We start from the raw sequence: 16,597 nt of genomic DNA, 5'->3' as shown, positions 1-16,597 counted from the left end.
AAAAAAATAAAATAACAAATATAAATTCTATTGCGGAGCAACAAAATATGAAGTTCAAAAAGTATTCGTCATTTACGCAATAGAACGAAATTTTGGTAAGCAGAAACCGGGAAATCCCGTTTTTATTTTATATTTTGGTGCTTCGCAATAGAATTGCTTTTATGTTATTTTACTTTTAAATTTCTATAGTAAAAACAATAAAAACAATAAAAAGATATAAACAAAATACAATCGTGGAAAATTGCATAATTATAAATTGCATTATTTTTTTGTTTCTTTTTGTTGTTGTTATTGGAACATTTCACAAAAATTTAGTTAATGACGAATACTTTCATTGACCGCTGCAGATAATATTAATATTCGTTCGTTAGAAAGTGTAGTACAATATAATGTGTTTGTTTTATTAAACCTCAGGAAGTTCGAGCGATTTAAGTTTATGGAAAACACACCCGCAGATGGCACTTTTATCGTTGGAATCACCAAATATGAGATAAAGCGCATACCATGTCACAAGGAAGTCTTGTCACAATGCTCAGATGTTTTCAGTACGATGTTTAATGGAAACTATTTAGAATCTGAAGAAAATTGTGAAATTCACTTAAATGATGTTCAGCCATATGTGTTTCAATACTTTGTGAATTTTATATATTCGGGTGTTGAACCAAATACATGGGTTTTAAAAGAACTTGCACAGTTGGCTTATTTAAGTGACAAATATATGATTCGTTCTTTAAATGATGAATGTGAGCAAAGGATAAAAGATAACTGTTCGGTTAAATTATTGGATTTTGCGGAATGTCTAAAATACCCAATTTCCGACAAGCTTATGGAAATAATTACAGGATATGTTAGATTCAGTGATACTGAATATGATATTTTGCCGTCTTCGATTTGTAATTTAAATCTATCATCCTTCCTAGTGGTCATAGAGTTTAGTCAAAATGATATAAGGAGTTGTAGACTTTTTGAAATGGTTGAAAATTACGTGAAAATTAATTTTTTTCAAAGAAAAGGATTTATAAAAACTACACACGATACAGAAATACTAAGTGGGGCGAATAAAATTATCACTGAACAACTATTGTCAATGGTTAAACTTGAGCATATGACCGCAAAAGAGTTTGTGAACGGACCTATGAAGTCCTCCCTTCTGGATGTGCACACGAAATTGAATATATTAATTGAAATATCTAAAAGATACCTTAGAAGTAAAGAATTTATGAAAAGATTTTATGAAAAGCAAAATATGAGAAATTACAAACCGAATTAAAGAAAAATTTGAGAAAAAAAATGTAAAAAACAGAATTCATCTACGCTAGAGTAATTAGTTATTAATTAAAATCCTTATTTTTGGCAAATTTAAAAAATTGAATATTTCTTTAATTCGTTCGTTATGTTTAGCCATTCCAAATTTTTGTATTTAAATCATCTTCATCATTAAAAAAAAATATATATAAATCCTTATACATTGCAACTATCTATCTCAAAACCTTAGACCACCACCCATACAAAAATTAGTTTTTTAGCTAAAATTAACATCTTCAGCATTTCAATATATTTATATACTTTCTCGAATAGTCAGGATTTTTTTAACGATATAAGTTCACAAGCAGACACATAGTAAAAAGGAAGGGAAATTTCCAACCATTCACACTTCTCCCTACAAAAAAATAATCGGGGGATTCTAAGTACACATAATAATAATATATCACAAAATGACATATTTGAATGGTAAACAAAAGTATATATGATCCAGTATTTGATCTGAATGCGCAACCTATTATTCTACCCACTGTACGTCGCGTTCCGCTACGTCATTAATCTACATTTTGGTTACTTAAGTGGTGTGTCCAATATGGATTGGGTATTAAAAAGGCACCTGCTATATCTGAGAATAACTGACCTAAGCGGATATTTCTTAACTTTATAGCGGGATTTACGTGGCATATTGTCCAGTCTTTTGCCATTTCGTGAGCAAAATATAACAATAATTATTTGCTGTATACTTTCCAAAATAAATAATATACTTTGCAAGATAAATAATATTAATATGCCATTACATAAATTAATAGATATTAAATTTTTTTTTGAATATTTATCATTTTCATTTTATTTATATTTATTTAAATACAACATTTTGAAACGATTTATCATAGTTATTTATATTATTTTTTATTTAATATTTTTTAAATATATATTATAGCTTTATAATTTTTATTATATTCAAATTATGTATTCGTTAATTATCATTTTCTTAATTAATAAATTTATAGCTGTATTCATAAATATTTATAAATATTTTAATATATGCTTAACTTTTATTTTATATCGATTATGTTTATAAACATTTTAACACACGATTTTGTTTTTTGTTTTTTTTTGTTTTATTTTTTTTTTAATAAATTACAATATTTTAAAAATTAATATGCTTTAATTGGTTTTTTATATAATTTATTTATTAAATTAAGATTTTATAATAATAGTTATATTTATTTTACAAAGATTTATGCTTTGCTTTATATTATATATGTAATGAGTACAAATAAATGATGATTTTTTTTTTAATTTAATGATATGGAATAAAAATATCTCGAAAATATCTATATTTTATATAGAAAAATAATAATGAGCTTTTATATACGTTTATATATTACATTTAGCTAAATTAATTTAAAAAAGTTTTAAGTATGCATGAATTTTTGTTTTTTTACTTATAAAATAGCACTTCAATTATTTGCAAACAATAACAATAAATAAATTAAATTTAAATTTTTATTTATTTTAATCCATATGATAATATTTAGTCATTTTATTATGTGTTAATTTTAGTACGGCAGTTAATTTTTAATAACTTTTGATTGTTTACATTTATGTTTTTTATGCAATTTAAAAATTTATAAATAAAAATTCGTTTTCAATATGAAACTTAAGTTAGAATAATGCATAAAATTCATTTATAAAATAATTTATTAATAATAAAACTTTGACCAAAATATGTAACATGAATTGCGATTACTTATAGACACTTTATTTTATAGTGTTATTTATTATTAACGTATCATAAAAGCTAAATTGAGATTTGTACAATTATGTTTTTGTTTTGCTTTTCCTTTTATAAACAAAATAAGATTATTGTATAATTTTCTAGAAAGAATATGAAGATAATGAAATAAGCTTGAGCTGCATTGTTTCAGACCCAATAAGTATTGAATTGATGAAGAGATTTATTTAAAGAGATCATAGCTACAATTAAATTTTGTGTAATATATTTTATAATCTTTATAACTACAAAATATAAACAAACATATAAATAAATTAATATTAAATACATTAATTAAAATTGTTTTACTAGATTTGGATAGTCGCTTTAAAAATTGGCTTTTGAATATAAATATTTTGCTAAAATTTTTATTTTAAATTTGAACATATTGTTTATGCATATTGTAAATAAATACATAATAAATTATTATATATATGCATATATTTATATATCTTTTGCTATAAACGCTTTTGTTCTGGTTGTAGTAATTTCATAAAATTTTATGTGGGATAAAATTAATTCAACTTGTTAAAATTATCTTATAGATTAATTATTTATAATTGTTTGTGCAGGTTCTAAAACATTTTTTTTTTTTCGTTCTGTTAAACTGTTTTTATATATTTCTATTTACGATTGATATTTAGTGGGCACGCGCCTTATTTTAGCTTTTAATTTTGAGTGCGAAAAAATTTTCAAAACGGTTTAGTTTCTATAATTTTCTAGGGTTTACTTTGTCATCGAATGTGGGAGCAATTTTATTCAAAAAGGCATGCTAAAATAAAGGCCCTCATCGGGGGCCACACGCAAACTCTATAAAAATCTGGGTGGTCCGGAATTGTACGTCCCAGATGGTGGGTGTGGTGCAGGTGAATGTTGCCCTTGTCGTAGAACATCGAATGGCGAATTTGAACGCTGCATAAAATGATGATAATTTGTGGGCGGCAATTGATGCTAAATATATATAAACATTATTAAACATTAAATATTTAATTTCTTTATTATAAACGTACCTGCAACCCACGTATACTAATTGGTCCTGCAGCGCCTGCTCCTCCGCCCATTATGTGACTAGGTCCATCACCTAAGTCCAACTGCAGACTCTCTGGCATATCACCACTGCTACCATTGTTGGCACTATTTGCTAAATGTAATTGTCCAAGAGATGCTGTAGCCATTGCTACATCAGGCATCATGTCGGACAAATGGCCGCCATTACTGTTATCTACACATCCTACTGCACCACCTTCAGCACCTACATCAAGTGTGCTACCGTGAGGAAAACGATAATCTCCTTCAGTTATAAGCGCAGGTAAGTCACTACGGTGGTGATGTGCTGAGGCAGAAAGTCTAGCGTAATTAGTTTGCAAACCACTGCTGCTACCGCTACCAATGCTCATGCCTAGTAAACCACCGGGATGTTGTCGCGGGAAAGTTAAATTACGACTATAGCATGCTGGTACATTGTCACCACCACACGTAGACGATGCAGCTGATGAACCCACAGACGCCGAAAGAAACGAGCTTGCTGTAGTGTGACGTGGTACGGAACTAGTAGCTGCTGGTGATGGTGGTGGAGTCTGATCTTCATCTTCTAATAAACAATCGTCCGTTTGTGTAGTAGATGTAACACCACCATCATCTGAAGCACCACTTTGGTTTCGTAATAGTGATGTCTCTAATAAATCAGATACTGCATCCGGCAAGTTAAATTCTCGTACTACTCGTAAGCGTATTTGTCGATCAATTTCGTGTTTTGAAGAGAGTGGTAAATGCAATGCACGCTGGCACATTGGTGTTTGACGCAGTTTATGTTCCCGCTTTAGCATTGAAGCTAATGTTTGTGTATCTGGTGGTGGTATTGCCGCTGCCGCTGCAAGCATATCAACATTGTCTGCACCACTGCAACCTACATTTGCACCCATACCACTATTTGCAGCGGCATTCATACGTGATACCATATATAACGTGTCCGGAATATCAGGCAAATGACGTGACCGCCGCATGCGCATAAGTTCAACCTGATGGTGCGATGAAGCCATACGATCCTCAAGTAATGCTTTAACTTCTTCGAAGTATGGCATGAACAATCGGGGCCGCACAAAGAGACCTTGATTCTTTCCACCACGAATCCATGCATTTACACGTAGGTTTTCACGTTCATCACCAATCATATGAGAAGGAGGCGTGCTGACTAAACCACGACGTATAGCTTGACCGAGTACTTCACTATTGGGCGGAAGAACATGATCCATACGTACTAACGGCAATAACTCAGAAAGTATTTCACGTAGTTCCACATCACTTAAATCACGCTTTTTTACTCCTTTTCGTGCAACAGAATGCGCCGTGTGTGAAAGTATATTTGGCTCACGATCTTCCATCCGTCGTATTAATTCTTGTTCACCCCATTTTAATACAGCCTGTAATACCTCCAATTCAGAAGCTTGCAGAAAATTACTTTGTAAAACGTGTATTAATTGAGTTTTGTCCAACTGATGTAATACTGGAGATGAAATAATCGCAGAAAACTCTTCACGTAAGTATTGGCATGCTTGGCGAAATACCCATGCAGAACCATGAGCCTAAAAGTATGTACTTATTAGTTTAAGGCATATCGAAAAAAAAAAATAAATAAATTACCTGAGATCCCCATTTTAGCACCGTCGGTAATGTTTCCAGCGACAACCACTCAAGTATTAAATCTTCGCAACCTTGTGCTAAAATATCTAATTCCAAGAATCTACCTATTTGATAAAGTTCCATAGCCTCTTCCAGTGGTGTAGGTCTCACACGTCCTGTATTTGTCAGTGCATGTACCTCTCCTAGAGAACCTGCTGAATTGCCCGAACCAGCACCACGGAGTATTAGCGACAAATCTACTGTATCTAAGTAGATTGCGTGTAGTAATACTCGCGCATATCGTTTCGGTATAACTGTTTCGTCTAGCACTATGCGTGTTGGCACATGTAATGCTCGTTCCGTATATTCATCAACATTTCTGGTACGTCTAGCAATGAGATTTCTAAAGAATGGCGATCGTGCACTTAATATGGCTTTATGACATGGCAGCTCCAGTTTTGGCCGAAATCCATATTCAGAACTACCCGAATCTGGTCTATGATAATCATTTCCTTCGGCTGTAAAAACGAGTGCAGCATCTGCATAATCGCCAGTTTCCAGTAAATAACGTAAGTCATGTTCTAATGGATTCGGTGTGCCGAAGTCATCGCCTAGTTGACGCAAAAGACTAACATCAATTGTAGGATCATGTGGACACAAATCACCAGTATACAAGTAACGCAATAGCGATGAAAACATTTGCACATCAATCATTGGTGATGATGGCAGTTCGAGACATATGCGTGCACCGAAACCAGGACAGCCAGCTAGTAATTCACGAAAGTAAGCACAACGTGAGGAGAGTATTGAGCGGTGTACAGGAAAAATTGAACCACGGAAGACTAAATCGCAATCCGTACATGTCTTCATATCATATAACGCAGCTAGGTCCTGTTTATAGGTTGTGGCAGGAGGTCGAGCTAATTCCGCTTGCATCTAAATTGTAAGAAATTGTTAATTTTATTTTAATATTAAATTAAGTACATAATCAAAATACTTGATATATATATTTAACTACTCACCGATAGATCTCTTAATGCAGCTAAAGCTTCATATTCTTCACAGAGCGCCGCTAACTCTAAAGGCGTCCAGTCAGATACAAAATCACGCAATACACGCGCATGATCACAGGCTTTTGATGAACGTCTACGACGTATAAATTTTCGTTTAAGTGTAGCAAAGCCCGTAACACGTTTTCGTCGTTGCTCTCGAAAATGTGGTCCACCTCCTGCACCAGCAAAACTGCTACCACCAGGTCCACCACCACTTCCTGATGCACCTGCCGTCATAGCAGCTGATGTTGGCAAAAGCAGACCTGAGTTACTGCTGCTAGCTGAGCTGCTCACCATCGGATAGCCACTTGTTGACGTATTTGCACCCATTATGGTCAATATTAGAATTTATGTGCGCCACAAAATTTTATTAATGCAAATACTGTACAGAGATTTAGATGAATTTCTAAAGCGAAAATCTTTATGATGCTTGGTGACTTCCTCTCGTTGCTCTGATACTCAAATGTGCAATATATGAAATTCTTTTAAATGAACGCTGTCATATTTTATTATTTAAATTATTTTATTTGTTGCTTTATGGTTGTTTATTATTTTGGTGAGGTGACTAAGGTTGTCGGTCATATAAAATGTTTGCACACAATGTTGAAAATTAAATGCTCCAGCCGTCTAAATTAATTGAGACAAAAACAATCAGAATAATAGATTCATTTCAGATCTGCTATCTATATTTCGTTTTTGATATATTTCGGGAGTTGCTAAAATGAAAAAAAAATAGAGAAATTCTGTTAAAAAAATCTTAACAAAACAATCGAATTGTATCTTATATGTGTATTATATATTATTAAATAAAAATAAAATACTTTAAAGAACTGTAGAAGAACTGCACTTTATATTACAGTGAAAGCTCCGTTAAATGTTGAGTTTTCATTTTTTATTTTACTTTGAATCGAATAGAATATTTTATTGTATTTATATTTATATCTATATTTACATTTATATTTATGTTTAACTATATCTTCACATTTATATTGATATTCATATAAATTAATATTAAAACATTCCATAATTTGTCAATATCTATATTCCCAAAGAGCATTTGGCGATCAACAACTGAATGCGCAGTTACAGTCCACTCTTACGTTTAGTTAATTCAGGGTAACGTCACTAACTCTGAGATAATCATGATAACCAACACATGTGCGTCTCTGGTTCATGTCCCAGAAAGGAGGCCTCTAGAAAGGAGGCTTTGGTAGTACTACTACAACATAATAAATAATCAATATGTGACTAATGAAACTTAACGTGTGAACTAAAAACCATCTTCGACTCTACCTATTATTATCGGTGTATTCAGGATCCATATTAACCTTTTCTGCACATGCCACGGCAATGTACAGTCGACAGAAATCACGCACTAATGTATTGAAAGCGCTTCCTGGTTATCCATGGTGTAAAGATAATTCTGTAAGACGCAATGAAATAACATTCAAATATGTCAAAACACAGCTTTGCATATTAGAACCGGTTCTCATCGCATATTGATCATCTTCCTACAAAATCCTAAATGCATCTTGTAAAAGACCACAATCAACTGCTGTCCAAGCAATATCTCCTTGCGTGCCACTAAGGTGGACATTCCAATGGCATAATATTTAGTAAAACCCTCCCTCCAAGATGCATTCTTCGATTGTTTTTTTTATACCATTGATATATCAACTTCTATTGCAATAGAGCTAACATCGAGACCACGATTGCACTACAACAAAGTAGTATAACCAACTGCTAAATAGCTGTCATGAAAAAATGCGTTAATTTATAATGAGTGCCCTTACAGCACCTCTTTTTCCCATAATCTCGTCCATCTTTTTTCGTGTCCCAACGCACACACAAACCAGAGTTCAATCAACTTTTGGAACCGTCCCATAAAAATGACTTTAATTTAAATCTCACCGAACCCAGAGTTCATAACCCATGCACATCCTAACACTTATATTCGTCAAGTGATTTCTTTTATGTTATCTGTGTTACAGATCCCTGTGGGTTACAATAACAATTTAACGTATGAATTGAAGCTACGTAGGCCAAACTGAACTTTTCCAGACAAACAAGTAGATGTTCCGTTTGGGAGCAATTAGGCGATCGAATAATATCGTATGATTATGCCGTTGATAAAACTAAGCGCCGGGACCGGATTTGAGAGAACACGGGTGTTAACTTATATATTAAGATTTTTGCTTGATAACAATTTTGATTAATTGTCAGTAGTTGATAAATTTGTCAAGTTTACAGAATAAGGGGGATAATATATAAGTTAACACACGCGTCTCCTAAATCCAGCCCTGTGCTTAGTTTCATTAACGGAGCAATCATGCGATATTCGAACGCATGGTTGCTACCAAACGGGAAATCCACTTGTTTGTCTGGAAAAGTCCCGTTTGGCTTCAGTAGCTCCCAACTTCACAAAATTGCGCTCGGTCTCTTCTACTTGATCTATCGAACAAGAAACGCTGAATACCGGACAAATTAAAATTAATATTTAACTTATATATATAAAATATATATAGATATATATATATCTTTATATTATTATATATAAATATAACACATTAGATTGCACAGTAAGTAGTTGTAGTTCATTCGTACAATCCACTAATAATAGAGCAAATGCAACCTAAAACATTCTGCGAGTTGACTGAGCCAAAAAACATCTTATAGTAAATATAATACATAAAAGGAGGGAGTGAATAAAAGACATAAGGAAGACATAACAACATAATTACAATTATATTGGTGCCATATTAAGCTACTTTGTAAATTTATTATTATTTTATTTGAAAACAAAAATGAATAACTATTTCTTATTTAAAAAACTATAAGTAAGCCAAAAATTAAAATAAAAGTGTACTTTGAAACAAAGATAAATTGATTGAGAGACAAAACAAAATAAATGTCAAATGTATTGAAATATTTGGTATTAAGAAGGTCAGAACCTTATCAAGTAGACCGTTAAGTTGAATAAGTAAAAACCTTCAGCTCAAAGGAAAGTTCACTCAATATGTCAAGAAATAATTGCTTATTAAAAACAAATATAGACATATTCTTATATTGCCAGAATATTTAAACTAAATTATGTATTAAATTCAATTCAACTAAAATTTGTTGAACATTTATGCCAAAAACAATTTACATATTAAATCAGATCCTTAACAATAATGCGACTAAAATTATATAAATACTTGGAATTCCATTTTAAAACAGGAAATAAATCGTAATTTCATACCGAAGCAAGTACAAATACACAAAAATATGCTCAACCTTGACCTACTCAACTAGAAAGTTTTAAATTTCAGCAAAAATAAAAATAGCAACAAAAAAAAAGACAAAAGATGAAGCGCACATCACTATTTTTGCAGTGACCCCAGCTCTCTAGAAACGCATAAAAAGTGCATGAAAAAATCAATTGAAATAAAGCTACAACCCGGAACCACCCCATTATGTGCACAACCACACTGACGCACGCTCGGAAACGGTAAATAGAACAAAATATCACAGACGTCACATGTTTAAAGTTCAAAGAAATTGTTCCGTTAAGGAATACCGTAAAGTCAACGGTGAAACCTGTTATAGACGTCAAAGCAGGATATTTTATGTAATACATATATGAAAACAAAAACAAAAAAGAAAATACTACATTATGTTACATAGTTATGAAAGGATTACTTATTCAAGCGGAAGTACGACATGAAATTCAGTTTCTTTGTAAATATATTTTTGAAAAAAAAAAGTTTTAGAGATATTAAGTTTACATGTTTTCTACGATATTAAATTTATGTTTAGAAAAATTAGAACTCGGATATATATGTCAAGTCCTAAACCGAAATATCTAAATCAAAAAATATAGGTATCAAATTAATACGAGGGCTGCTATATGTATTTCTGGCCTAATAATGAAAATGCGAATATTTATCATCAAAACTGGTTTTATTGTTTTTCAAAGTATTCTCCAGCCTGATTTATACACTTTTGCAGGCGCTCAAACCAATTGTCGAAGCACTTTTTCCACTCCGATTGAGACACCTTCAAAACATGGTTTTTGAACGCTTCAACCGCATCTTCTGGCGACGAAAAACGTGATCACGCCTTTTTTTCTTGATGTGCGGGAATAAAAAGCAGGGTTCGTATTTGCTCACTCATGAGCAGCTCAGGCTTATGAGCAAGAGCCAATTCGTATGTGAGCCCAAAATTGGCTCATGAGCGTGAGCCCATAATGGGTTCATATTGAAGAGCTGCTCACCAGCGTGAGCCTTCAAGTTATTCATATTGAAGAGCTGCTCATGAGGTCTCACGAGCCGAGAGCTCACGAGCTCAACTGTTTAAAAGCTATTTATTAGTTAATTTGCTTTATTTATTTTTATAAACGTTATATGTGAAAATATATACTTTCATATTAAAACAGTATAACGAAACAATAATTTGAATTTGAAAAACAAATTTATAAAATATTATTATTTTTCACAAATAAACAATAAAAATATATTTATTGTTTATTTTAGCAACTTTGATTATTTCCATATTTTAGTTAGTTCTAGGTTATTAATATTTTAATCTTTTTTAATGACATGTTTTCACAAAAAAAAATAATAGCAAAATCTTAAATTGGGCGCATGAGATCTCATGAACCGCAGCTCATACTCTTGCTCTCGAGCGTGAGCCCATTTATAACTTAATGGCGGCTCTTGCTCGTGAGCGTAAGCTCTGTAGTTGGGCTCGCTCGTGAGCCGAAATGAGCAGCTCATGGGTACGCAAATACGAACTCTGATAAAAAGTAGTCATTGGGTGCCAAGTCAGGGCTGTACGGCGGATGACCCATCAATGGTTCATACGCATAGATCCATGTTTCGTCTCCTGTGACGATCTTATAAACGTCTTTTGAAGCACTGCGAACGTATTTTTTCAACATTTCTTTGCACCAATCGACACGAGCCTTTTTTTGAGCGATTGTCAAATTGTGCGGGATCCAAGAAGAACAAACCTTTTTTACGGCCTGGTGTTCATGCAATATCGAATATATGCTGGTGGGAGAAATGCCCAAGGATGCCTATATCTCACGGTATGTCACATGACGATCTTGCATTATCGGTTCACGCTCGTTCAATGTTCTCTGACACAACGGCCGTTTTTAGACGACCTTTACGGAATTCGTCGTTGAGCAAGCGTCAGCCGCGATTGCATCTGGCAACACTTAGTGTTGCCTAGGCTAGAAACATATATAGCAGCAATCGTATAGGATATGAGCCTTAAGATTTCAAAATGTAGTCTTCATCACTTAATCAATCAATTTCATTTCTAAGTAAAGTACAGTATGACAAAAAAGTAATGAAAGTTTGACTTTTTATTCCATTCCAAGTTTTTCATTTTTATTTTTTTTTCTCTTTGTGATAGTTCATCAAGCTTATTGTAATACACAGAGATATTAGTCGAAATAGCTATAAAGGATGCCAAAAGATTCACTGCTTAAAGTTTTGGGTTATAGTTTTTATGAATATATTGCAGCAGTCAAACAGTTTTTAGGATGATGTATATGCTATACATCATACACGGAAACGAATACACAGACAAACTAGCCAGGAAGGAAGCCACACCAATGATAAGGCTGGAACCTTTCAGTGAGTTAGGACATCGTACTCTCCTTCCCGTCATAAATATGAAAGAGAAGCAAAACAAAAAGTATTACTGGAATCATCTACCAGAATTAACATAATCCAAAATACTCATCGGTACCTATAATAATAGGCAGATACCAGATAGGGACTTATTAAAAGAAAAACTTAGAATCTTAACAGGACACTGTAAACTAAAACACCACCTTGCGAGACTGATCATATATATGGACTCATGGGAATGTATATCCTTACAGAAGAGGCAATAAACTCTTTAAACTAAGTTCTATACTACTTTTTATGGACGCAACAGGGCTTAGAGACTTACTCTAAACTCAGAAGGGAAAAGAATAGACCCAACGTTTGCAGTGCCACATATCATACCTATTAATAATAATAACAAATAATGTGCGTTCTAAAAAGCTAACATTTAATTGACAAGTTAAAATTGTTTTAGTAACGCAAGATATGTAATATTTAAATTATGGAGACCAATGACTTAATGACTTAAGAAGTGTACAGACTACCAAAATACGCGGTCGTATTGATATTTTCTAAATAGAAATTTTAAATCTGTTTTAACAATAGTTAATGCAGAGTCACTTAACTACTTTTAGGTAGTTTGCTGAATTAAACTACGACCATACAAGCACCGATAATACTAGAAGTGGTAATATTACTTTGTAACTTTAACTGATCTTTATCTTTAACTGATATGTGGTTTGGTGTTCTGTGGTTCAAATTTCGCACTGTTTTAGACTGAAATGGTATTAAATTTCTATCACGTATATAGGAAACTTGCTTTTCTATCATAACACCTTAAATATCAATACATCAGTCATTACTTAATTTATGTAATAACTTACAAAACCATATTTTATAGATTGATTACTTGACACTATTATCTTTAAAGGAAATATTCTTTTCATTTAAGACCACAATTTTACAAATTTATTCTGACAGTCTCTGTCAACTATCAAAGCACTAAACAAAATGAGTTCAAATGTAAAATCCGTCATTACTTGCTTTAAATATCTATATTAAATAGCTCAGCACTTCTACAAACTTATAATGCAAATGCTTGGACATAGCCAAATACTAAGGACCTGCATTGCAAAAGAGCTGTCATATACAAGGAACCTAAATCGAAAAAAGAGCTAGCTAATACAAATTCTAATTCTTTTACAATATGAACAGATCAGTGTTTCTTTATAAATTTATAGATAAATAATTCAGTCAGGTTAAGTTACACCGAAGATCCAAAGGGATCTACTTGAGCCTATTGACCCATTGTGCTGTTGTATAGTGAAAAAACTCATGATTTTAATCGAGGAACAACTTGTTTATCCAAAAAATAACAGACCTTAAGAATTGCAGAGAATTTTTTGCTATGCAAAGATATAAATTTTTTACTCCAACGTCATCACCTCCCAAGAAGGGGTATTACATCCCGTGACTAATGTAGAAGCTATGGTGATGAATAGGAAAAATAAACCGATTCTTTTCTATTGACAGCTAACGTAGAATAAAATAAAAGAACGATTATATTAGTTTACTGCCGGCTAAAAGATAATACCATATGTCTTCAGGGTTCCACTATCAATTTCAGAGCAATATGTATTATCGCAAAATTGGCTAAAAGAAATCTGATTATTTCATGTATGTATATAAATATAAAATAAATATATATATCATATAATATATAATATATCTGTTTCTTTAACTCATATTTAGAATATAGGGCGCATAATGAGTTTTAAGGAAGCAGATTGCTAGAACGCCTGGCCTTGATCTCGGGTAGGTGGGAGGATTGCTATCTACACTTCCAAGCTGGTGTTTGCTTGTTTTTATTTGTGAGTAATAGTAACTTTTGCTCATACTCTGCATAATGGTGATCAGTCTGTGATCCACCATCTGCGGATTATAGTGAAAATAGTGATAGGTACTGATGGTAATTCTTCCCGAAATTTATACAATTGTTATAACTCATTATAACCCATATAACTCATAGTGCTACTCCTAGTATATACATAGTTTTTTATTTTTAAATGATTTATTTTGTTAAAATATTCTCTTTTTTTTAAAACAAACATCAAAGACTTTTAAAGAAATGGTGTACATAATTGACATTTTCATGGCTTAATATACTAATACTACTATGCCATATAGGACATGTTAGTGGCATTTATTGACTTCTATGACTTACAAAATCATTTGAAATTTTTTTCCCGCTAAACCATTGCGGGTAAAACACAAACAATTCGAAGCAGAAAATTTATTCGTTAAACAATAATAAACGCTAAAACAACATTCATAAAAATCTTCACTGAGATGTGCATTTCTACTATGACTTATCGTGGGTAGATAATAAAAGATACACATTTTTAGATATACCGCATATCCGATGAAGCAATTTGCTTAGATGCGAACTCAGCAAATAAGATACTTTAAACAAAAGCGTTGATGTGTGCAAACAAAATGTTAAAAAAAAAAGAAAAAAGAAAAAGGAACCATATAAGTTATGAATTTCAAAGGTGAATAAACGTTTTTACAAGTAAACTCAAGATAATGACAGACATATCCGAAAGGTTCAACGTAAAATCCTAAGGTAGTAATTAAAGAAAATGAGGAAGTTTATATTGTGTAATATAAGAGAATGATAAGAAAGCTTATAATTTATGTACATTATATGTAAATAAAAAGATATAGTATATATCACAGTCATTTTAAAGTTTAACTATAAAGAGGTATAAAGAGGATGTGTTAATAATCTAATACGTGCCTGCGATCAGTTCAGAAAAATGTGATATAACAAGTATACTAAATATTGAAAAAGAAACATTTTTATATTTAACTTAGTTTTCATTATATCATATTCATATTGAGTCTTTTACTCTTTGATAGCTGGGGAGTTTCTACAGAGTCTTACTCTTCTCATTGATTAATTTATGTATTTTTCAAAAGCTTCGTGATTATTCAATGACTGATCTAAGATCTGCGTATCGCCCCGTGGATAATAATGGATTAATATCGATATCCCGGGCACTACGATTTCAATACTCTCAACAATATTTTCCACTACAATCCATGCCAATATACACTTAGTTTAGTTTTAGAGATATCAGAACTTTAATTTAAAAAAAATTAATTTAAAAAAACCTGTCGCGTCTACTTGCTATACCCGTTGTTTATGCAATCAATGTAAAAATCGGTCCGTACATCGGTTGATCAGATGTTGTGTATGAAATGAAATGAAATGTCACGCAAATGAAACTGGATAGGGTACAGACTCAGTACATCAAATATTAATATTGTTCGATAGAGACTAAGGTGAAACCCGTGAGGCTCTGCACGTCGCGGTATACCAACGATGACTTCAATAAAAACAGTGTAAGCAAATTGAAGGATACAAATTATTTATGGAATAATAACAATTTTACTTAACAAACACTGAGGTTTTAGAAATCATAAGGTTCTATTTTACTTAACAAACACTGAAGTTAAGGTTTTAAAACCTTACGGGTTCTAGATGGCTCTGTGTATCGACCAAAACAAATTATTCATGGATGCAAATTATTCATGGAACGACATCGATACATATTTCAAAAATAGTGTTCAATAGTGTTAGTAAGGTAGACTCTTCCTAAAAGAAGCGAATCACAGAAATACACAACAAGAACCAATATTTATTTATGAACATATAGTGTTCAGGAAACAATTGATCCGAATATTGAAATGTACAAAATTCTTTCTTACCTGAAAGGATTCGGTTTTCTTCTAAGTAGAAAATATAAAAGAAGAGTGGGATGTATTCATTTAAATCGCAGTAATACTTCAACTGAAAACGAACTCTACTCGAAGCTACATAATGAAATACTTCTATTAATTTAATAAATTAATTTGATTAATTTTTATTTTTTATAAAGCTATTATATAAACTATTATATCTAATCAAAAATAGTTACAAAGTTAGCAAAATAAAATGTATTTTCAAACAATTTTTTGTTTAATAAAAATATAATTTACAACTTTTATAAGTATCTCAAGTTTATCGCTAGATAGATACGATATGTAGGGTATCACCATGGATTACATTGGGTAAAAAGTTGACTTGATTAAATAGACACAATAGTATAAACAAAATGATATTCAAATGAAATGTGCAGTAAACATTTTAATTAATGGCGTTAAAAGATAATATTTACACATAAGATACTTTTTTTTTATTTTATGAACATGACGAAGATTTATAGCTAGAGTCGTCA

At 31.9% G+C, this 16,597-nt stretch overlaps 2 protein-coding genes across 2 annotated transcripts in view; both read right to left on the bottom strand.

Annotated features, from left to right (window-relative positions):
- Nucleotides 1-1,967, bottom strand: part of LOC119666634 (eye-specific diacylglycerol kinase-like) — a 12,031-nt gene extending 10,064 nt beyond the window's left edge. The window contains exon 1 of the mRNA XM_038075916.1: nucleotides 1,941-1,967. Within this exon, the coding sequence (XP_037931844.1) occupies nucleotides 1,941-1,967 (27 nt within the window). The remainder of the gene's footprint in view (nucleotides 1-1,940) is intronic.
- A 1,856-nt stretch (nucleotides 1,968-3,823) lies between these two features.
- Nucleotides 3,824-7,429, bottom strand: LOC119669854 (BTB/POZ domain-containing protein 7-like). The gene is made up of 4 exons (XM_038079886.1): nucleotides 6,682-7,429; nucleotides 5,681-6,595; nucleotides 4,051-5,622; nucleotides 3,824-3,991 (listed from the first exon to the last, which is right to left on the bottom strand). The coding sequence occupies exons 1-4, from the start codon at nucleotides 7,039-7,041 to the stop codon at nucleotides 3,851-3,853; spliced, it is 2,988 nt and encodes a 995-aa protein (XP_037935814.1). The 5' UTR covers nucleotides 7,042-7,429; the 3' UTR covers nucleotides 3,824-3,850.
- Nucleotides 7,430-16,597: the final 9,168 nt, after the last annotated feature.

Source organism: Teleopsis dalmanni, chromosome 1 (assembly GCF_002237135.1).
Source record: "Teleopsis dalmanni isolate 2A chromosome 1, ASM223713v2, whole genome shotgun sequence".
Taxonomy (NCBI): Eukaryota; Metazoa; Arthropoda; class Insecta; order Diptera; family Diopsidae; genus Teleopsis; species Teleopsis dalmanni.
Note: the sequence above shows the minus strand (reverse complement) of the source record. Positions and strands in the feature narration are given on the sequence as shown.

Excerpts from the sequence above, each read along its gene's own strand:
- LOC119669854 (XM_038079886.1), bottom strand. The coding sequence starts at position 7,041 with ATGGGTGCAAATACGTCAACAAGTGGCTATCCGATGGTGAGCAGCTCA. Across the intron at positions 6,596-6,681 it reads CTGCATTAAGAGATCTATCG|ATGCAAGCGGAATTAGCTCG; the intron begins GTGAGTAGTTAA and ends CTTACAATTTAG. Across the intron at positions 5,623-5,680 it reads TGCTAAAATGGGGATCTCAG|GCTCATGGTTCTGCATGGGT; the intron begins GTAATTTATTTA and ends ACATACTTTTAG.